Source organism: Podarcis pityusensis (genome assembly GCF_964106645.2).
Source record: "Podarcis pityusensis genome assembly, chromosome: 2".
NCBI lineage: Eukaryota > Metazoa > Chordata > Lepidosauria > Squamata > Lacertidae > Podarcis > Podarcis pityusensis.
The window spans coordinates 7,801,266-7,809,325 of record NC_138029.1 but is presented as its reverse complement, the minus strand read 5'-3'; the positions used below and the strand labels follow the sequence as shown (position 1 = coordinate 7,809,325).

The window sequence follows — 8,060 nt, the reverse complement described above, 5'->3', positions numbered from 1 at the left end:
GAGGGCCAAAGCTTCCCCACCCATGGCATAAAGCATACAAGGAATCATTATTGGCCTCCCATTTTGCAGACAGGGAAACAGAGGCCAAAGAGAAGGAAAACGACTCGCAACTGGAATCCCAGGGGACATTCTTGTTGACTCTATAGGAACACCCAATGCACTCTGGTTGCATTGTTATGGATGCTCCGGCTCACCCTGTCTTTGCAGGCTGTGGTTTTGACCAGGGAGGCAAGCTTTGAAACAGCAGTTCAGAGAAAGGAAATCAACCTCAGGAAAAATCTGCATCCTCGGATGTTCTTCGAAAGTTGTCATGGGCCTCTCTGAATCGCCTGATATCTGTCCTTGGTGCCTGCCAGGCAATCTGAGCCAAATCTGCATGCATTCAAGAAAAGGGAAGTCCAAGGGATGGGACCGTGTTTGACAGCTCGTTTTACACCAAAGCCTGTGCTCTCAGGATAGCAGGCGATGATGCTCATTTCCTGTGCAGAGGGAGGAAAAGCAGCAGCAAGGCAGCCAGCCGCAAACACACATTCCTGGAAAGACTGCACCGAGAGACCCAGCTGAGCTACCAAGTTGAGAGACTTCAGACCAGAGGTCCATCATCTCAGCGCAGCAAAGGATCGTCTTTGGCTTCCAATAAGGTAAGCAAGGCATAAAAATAAACTTCAAGTTTTCCATCTCTCCTCCAGAAACAAAACTTTTCACCAGCATCTAAGCTTGTATAGAGACCCTCCCAGAGACACCTCTGTTACAGACGCTAGATTTCCGTCTGCTTAAAGAAGCAGCAACTTTCCCTTCCTTCCTCCAAATGCCCTGCCTGGAGAAAGTGCGAGTTATTTTATTTATTTGTTTGCAGTGGCTGCCAAGTTATGAATCTTTTTCTAAGGTTGGAGGCAGGCAGTGATTGTTGCCCTTTTGGGAAGAGTGAAAGAAGGAATTTTGAGAGGCATCGCTGCGTGTCCCAATGTTAAGCAGGTGTGGCAGGAATTTGCATCATTTTAAACAACCCACAAAAATCTGTTTGACCAGAAGTGACTGAGTCAAAATAATGTGTGCCTGAAAAGGTAAGGAAAGCCTCTTTCAAACTCTCTTGATAACATTTGTCCGTCTGCAGCATGATACATTTGATAAAAGTGAGCCTTTGAGATGCACCGAATTCTCCTTTCACCAAGCCAGAACCTACTTCAGAATTATGGCAGCTCCACACCATACATTTAAAGCGCATCCATTGCACAAGTAAAGTTCATGACTTCCCCCAAGGAATCCTGGGAACTGCAATTTGTTAGGGATGCTGGGAATTATAGCTATGTGACAGGGCCAGATTTAGGTTTGATGATGCCCTAAGCTCCTGAAGGTAATGGGGCCCTTTATATGTCCAGCTGTCCTTTGTCAACAACAAATTATTACTGTTTTTTGTGTTGAATGTATTTTGTATGGTAATTTATGGACCTAATAGGTATCTAAAGCCATTTGCACATAACAAATAGGAGCCTACACAACACAAAACACTGTTGCTGTATGCAGGTTTTATTTGTTTTTTATCTTATATTTTGGAAATGTACATCCAGTTGTTTTTTACTTTAATTTTTTTTTGGGGGGGGGGACAAGAGAGTGGGGCCCTAAGCTATAGCTTGTTTAAATCCGGCACTGCCTGTGAGGGGAAACTATAGTTCTCAGGATTCTTTGATCATGGAATTACAGAATTGTAGAGTTGGAAGGGACTCAAGGAGCCATCTGGAATCTCGGCTAAAGCATCCATGGCAGATGGCCATTCAACCTCTGCTTATGAGCCTCCACGAAGGAGAGTCCACCACCTCTCAAGGGAGACCCTTCCACTGTCGAACTGCTCTTGCTGTCAGAAAGTTCTTCCCGATGTTTAGTTGGAATCTCCTTCCTTACAACTTGAAGCCATTGGCTCATGCCCTACCCTCCAGAGCAGGAGAAAACAAGCTTGTTCCCTCTTCCATGTGACAGCCCTTGAGGTATTTGAAGAGGGCCATCATATCCGTCTTCTCGATGGAAGTCAAGTGCTTTAAGTGTGTGTTGGATTTGCTTTAAGTTTATGGTGTGGAATTGTTCCTATTCCTGAATGAAGGAAGAGTCGTCTGGCACTCAAAAGCCAACCCTTCACCGACCACACATCTGATCTTATAAAAAGCTGTCATCTGGACCGCTTTAATAAAAGGTTTTTCTGTTGCTAGGAACAAACCAATCAGTGCTCTCTTGTCAGTGTCTGAGAACCAGCCTCTTCCAAAATCAGTATCAGTGTGGGAAAGCTTGAGGGTCACAGCTCAGCAGCACAGCATGCAGGTTGCACGTATATGGTCCCAGGCTTGTATTTTCTGGCACCATCTTCGATTAAAGGCTTTTGTGTGAAGCAGGGCTGGGAAAGATTGCTGAAGATATTTTCAGAATGGGCGTTAAAAATAATGTTGACCGTTTCCTGAGCTGCCCGTGTGAGCTGTAGCTCAGCACTCCGGTCCTTGGTTCAATCCCTGACATCTCTAGATAAAGGATTTCAGATTGCAGGACTGCCTTTAAACCTTGGAGAATCAACAGCCAACTGGAGTAAGCCATAGTTGTATATTGGAAGGTGCACCAAGTGCATGTGCAGAAATGTGAAATATAAATGTCGTTAGTGAGGAAACAGATGCATAGATAACAGTGCATGAATGTGCTCTAGCAGCCACCCTTATTTAAACCTGAGGCATTTTAACATACAAGCTCAATGAGGTATTCCTAAGTGCCTAGGACTTGCCGATCAGAAGGTCGGCAGTTCGAATCCCCATGATGGGGTGAGCTCCCGTTGTTTGGTCCCAGCTTCTGCCCACCTAGCAGTCCGAAAGCATGTCAAAGTACAAGCAGGTAAATAGGTACCGCTCCTGCGGGAAGGTAAATGGCATTTCCGTGCGCTGCTCCGGTTCGCCAGAAGCGGCTTAGTCATGCTGGCCACATGACCCGGAAGCTGTACGCCGGCTCCCTCGGCCAATAAAGCAAGATGAGCGCCACAACCCCAGAGTCGGCCACGACTGGACCTAATGGTCAGGGGTCCCTTTACCTTTAAGTCTCTTAAGAGATGGGTAGGATGACAACTGTCTGATTATGGATTATATTGGTTAGACTAGAGCTTTGTGCTGATAATGCCAAGATTTCAAGTTCAATCCCTGTATAGGACAGCTGCATATTCCTGCACTGTAGGGTATTGGACTAGATGATCCTGAGGGTTCCTTCCAACTCTGGAATTCTGTGATATTATTGATTATATTATCCACAGTTTCCTAATACCATTTTTTCCAGTATTCAGGTGTATCTGCATTTAAAGAGACAAGGGGAGATTTTAAAAAAGCTATACTGAGGGCATATTTACAGCACTGTTCCTTTGTGTGCATATGGCTGAACTGTTGTGGCTTTCCTTATTAATTTCAGGAGTTCCTAGAATCATAGAATTGTAGAGTTGGAAGGGACAGACCACGAGCATCGTCATCTAGTCCAACCCCCTGCAGTGCAGGAAACGTTTGCCCAATGTGGGGCTTGAACCCACGACCTGAACTCAGATCTACCGACTGAGCTATCCCAGCTATTGTTCCGTGAAATCTTGATTCTGAGAATCCTAATTAATTGATTCTGAGAATCATGATTCTGAGAATCTTTTGGTAGAGATCCCTGAGCTTTTTCACTAAGCTGCACTTTGCAGAATTCCATGGTTGGGAAATATGAGCTGTAGTGAATGTTAGGCCTACTCCAAGTGGACCCATTGACCTTAATGGGCACGACTAACTTACCTCCATTAATTCCAATGGGTCTACTTTGAGTAGAACCCAGGTGCACACAACCCAGTGGCCAGTGGTGTGCGGTGAAATTTTTCATAGGGGAACAGTTAGGGCAGGAGGTGCCAGGTTGCAAGGGCAATAGGGGGGCTATATTGGGAACTATAGTTCACCTTAGCCAAGGCCTTTGGGAGTAAGTACCTAAACCCATTCACTAACAGCTGCTCTTTAGTGAGTTATCTACATACCCCGTTGAAGAGGCAGCATTATAATCTCTGTAAGCCTTTTGATTTAGCTTTGAGCATTAAATCAAATGAATCGTAATTCTAGAGTGGTTTGTAGCTTAACTGTAGCAATGTGCGGTAAGTAGTCAGGAGAGATGGAGAGAGAGAGAGAGAGAGATGAATTAACAGCTAATTCACTGCTTATATATAAATGTGCTAAGTGCTGTAAGCTCTCTCCCCAGATCCTTTCCTTAGAGATGCCCGAAAGTGAGCCTGGTACCTTACGCAGGGCATAGGTTCTCCTGCTGAACCTTCCCGATTGGCCTGCCAATCCTCTGCCTCTTCTTGCTTCCTTGCCATTGCCTCACATTTTCCTCTGCCTCTCTCAGCCAGCACTTCTCTCCGAAGCCCCGTGTTTCTTTGTGACAGTGATGCTCCTCAGGCACACACTCATCTGTCACAACACAGCGTTCTCAGTTGCCACTGAGTCGCAGGTCCACTGGGGAAAGGATAACTGTGGGATGGAAGGGCAGAGGGCCGTCCGCCCGGTGCCCTTTGACCGACCACACTTGCCTAAATGGAAGCTGCTGTTGTAGTATAATACACCGTATTTTTCGCTCTATAAGACGCACCAAACCCTAAGACGCACCTAGTTTTTGGAGGAGGAAAACAAGAAAAAAAATATTCTGAATCTCAGAAGCCAGGACAGCAAGAGGGATCGCTGTGCAGCGAAAGCAGCGATCCCTCTTGCTGTTCTGGCTTCTGGGATAGCTGCGCAGCCTGCATTCGCTCCATAAGACGCACACACATTTCCCCTTACTTTTTAGGAGGGAAAAAGTGAGTCTTATAGAGCAAAAAATACGGTAATTTGCAGAAAGGGGTCAACCAAAATAATGAAAGGGCTCGAGCAAGTCCCATGTGAGCAAAGCTTACAATGTTTGGGCATCTTTAACTTACAGGGGAAAGGCAGCTAAAGAAAGACAGGCGAGGGGCATATAAAATTATGCATAGTGCAGAGAAAGTGAATCAAGAGACGTTTTTCTCCCTCTCACATATTAGAACTAATGAAGCTGAAGGGTTGTAGATTCAGGACAGGGAAAAAGAGTTCTCCACACAGTACACAGTTGTAGTCATCGTAGTTATTAAAAGAATTTATATACCACCTTTCATTTCGAGAAGACTCACAAGCAACTAAAAAACAACGGCCAAATAACAAGAATAAAACCAATTATGAAAATACAGTTGCCTTTGATTAAAATACATAGAACTACATTAAAATATCACACACACACACACACACACACACACACACGTTAAAACTATGGAATTGGCCAGCACCAGTTGTGATAATGGCCATCAACTTGGATAGTTTTTTAAGGTGGTTAAGATAAATTCATGGAGGATAAGGCTGTCATTATCTACCCATCTCACTGAAGGCCTCCCATTTCAGGTATCAAAGGCAGTGAATGGGGTACATGAGTGTGATTAGGACTATTGCATTCATGCCAATCTTGCAGGATTCCCATGGGTATATGGTTTCCCATGATAGGTAAAGGTAAAGGGACCCCTGACCATTAGGTCCAGTCGTGACCGACTCTGGGGTTGCGGCGCTCATCTCGCTTTATTGGCCGAGGGAGCTGGTGTACAGCTTCCGGGTCATGTGGCCAGTATGAATAAGCCGCTTCTGGCGAACCAGAGCAGCACACGGAAACACCATTTACCTTCCTGCCAGAGCGGTACCTATTTATCTATTTGCACTTTGATGTGCTTTCAAACTGCTAGGTTGGCAGGAGCAGGGACCAAGCAACGGGAGCTCACCCCATCGCGGGGATTCAAACCGCCGACCTTCTGATCAGCAAGTCCTAGGCTCTGTGGTTTAACCCACAGCACCACCCACGTCCCTTTACATGATAGGAAAAGGAATATTGGACTAGACATTCTTCTTATCTAAATAAGTAAACCTTTAAAATCCCAAATCAGTTAGGAGTCCTAGTGACTCACATGGATAGAAAAAAAACAGCAACCCGTTCTTTTAATAATTGAGAGCCTATACACATACACACAAAAAACCACTTATAATTGATGTGGATTCATAGCAAAGGGTTACAACTGTGCTAATGAGCAATGCATATCACACTTTCCGGTATCGATTACTCCTCCTTAATTTGGTTCAGTGGAATAATCAGCCCAGATCTACTAGTACTGAAGTCTCTCCACCATTTCTTCTTACAGTTAACTTTTTGACCCAAAATGGGAGAGCCCGACCACCTCTTGCCTTTTAATGAATACGGAGAGTACCACAACTTGACAGAGCTTGCCCACCTGCTCAACTACACCTTCAGCTACTGCAGATTGGGGCTGGATGAGAGCGTGAAGCGGGTGTTCCTCTTTGTCCTCTACCTCATCATCTTTGTGGTGGGGCTGGTGGAGAACCTTCTGGTGATCTGGGTAAATTGGCAGACCCGAAGCCACAAGAACCTGGTCAACCTCTACATCTTCAACATGGCCATTGCAGACTTGGGAGTGATCCTCTCCTTACCGGTCTGGATGCTGCAAGCCATGCTTGACTATACCTGGCTCTGGGGGAGCTTCCTCTGCCACTTCACCCACTACTTTTACTTTGCCAACATGTTCAGCAGCATCTTCTTTCTCACCTGCCTGAGCGTTGACCGCTATGTGTCCTTGACAACTTCCTCCCACTTCTGGCACCGACACCAGCACCTGGTGCGACGCATTGCTTGCTGCTGCATATGGGCCTTGGCTGCCATCGTCCCTTTGCCAGAGGTGTCCCACATGGAGTTAATTGACAGCACTGAGCCAGTATGTTTCTTCATGGCCCCCCTGGAGACCTACGACATCTGGGCCATTACTCTCACCCTGCTCACTGCCTTCATTGGGTTCCTCATTCCCTTCTCCATCATGGCAGTCTTCAACATACTGACAGCGAGGCACATCAAGCGCAGCAACAAGCCTGAGAGCAGGAAGCACTGCCGTGTCATCTACGCCTACATTGCCGTCTTCCTAGTGAGCTGGCTGCCGTTCCACCTGGTTTTGCTTTTGCTGACGCTCGAAGGTACCAGCATCTTCCTCCACTGCCACTTTTTGGACTTCCTCTACTTCTTCTACGATATCATAGACTGCTTCACCCTTCTCCATTGCGTGGTCAACCCCATCCTGTACAACTTCCTGAGCAAGAACTTCAAAGGGAAGCTCATCTCTGCTGTGGTCAGGTACATCCCCAAAGACCAAATGGATCGAAAGGGGGGCGAAGGTTCCTCTTCTAACACCCAACATTCCATTGTCATAGCAAAAGAGAACACCTTGCCAAATTAAAAGTGCGCTTGATTTGGTTTATTGCTGTGGTTCCACAACACGATCCTGTGTATTCAGACATTCTCTCGCTAGCAAAGGGCAGTCTTCAGTAAGAACCTCTCCGCATACACCTCAGTGCTTCTTGAAATCTTGGGAAAGCAGGGCCATATAGGGTGAAATGTGGTGATTATATGCTGCTGTGCCCTGTGTTTTCTAGTAACCCTCATCCAATCCCCCACCTCAGAAAAATAACTATGGAAATAAATGTTCTGATTTCTGCTACCCTGTAATTTTATGATTATTTGGAAGATATAGATTTCTGTCAATTTCCTCTTATTTGTGAAGTTTTGAGTGAAAATTACATTATAAAAACATGAGGGTGTCTTGGTCATTAAATAGATGGCACAAAGACTGTAATTCCGTCCCTGCAAGGGTGAGACAGGGACTACCAAGGTCCTTTTATGTGCATCTAACTAGTTACTTCTTGTGGCTGAGGAACCAGGATACCAACAACTCCCTTCTAGCAGTTTGTGCACAGGCAGCCTTTTATTTATGTCACCACAGAGACATTTACACCCAGGGATGCCAGCCTGAGGTTGGAGAAGGGAAGGCAATGCTGGGGCTATGGACCTCTCCTGAGGGAATGCTGGTGCCTGGGATTTATCTCCCAAGAGAATGCACTCCCACCTTGAAGTTTTGGCTTGGGGTAAACTTCGTTGTCCATTCTGGTAGAGTCAGAAAACGTGATGATTCAGTT

The 8,060-nt window shown here is 45.8% G+C and overlaps 1 protein-coding gene across 1 annotated transcript; it reads left to right on the top strand.

Moving 5' to 3' along the window:
• Positions 1 to 394: 394 nt before the first annotated feature.
• Positions 395 to 7,680, top strand: ACKR5 (atypical chemokine receptor 5). Its single transcript, XM_080994891.1, has 2 exons — positions 395 to 641; positions 6,224 to 7,680. The coding sequence occupies exon 2, from the start codon at positions 6,242 to 6,244 to the stop codon at positions 7,322 to 7,324; it is 1,083 nt and encodes a 360-aa protein (XP_080851017.1). The 5' UTR covers positions 395 to 641; positions 6,224 to 6,241; the 3' UTR covers positions 7,325 to 7,680.
• Positions 7,681 to 8,060: the final 380 nt, after the last annotated feature.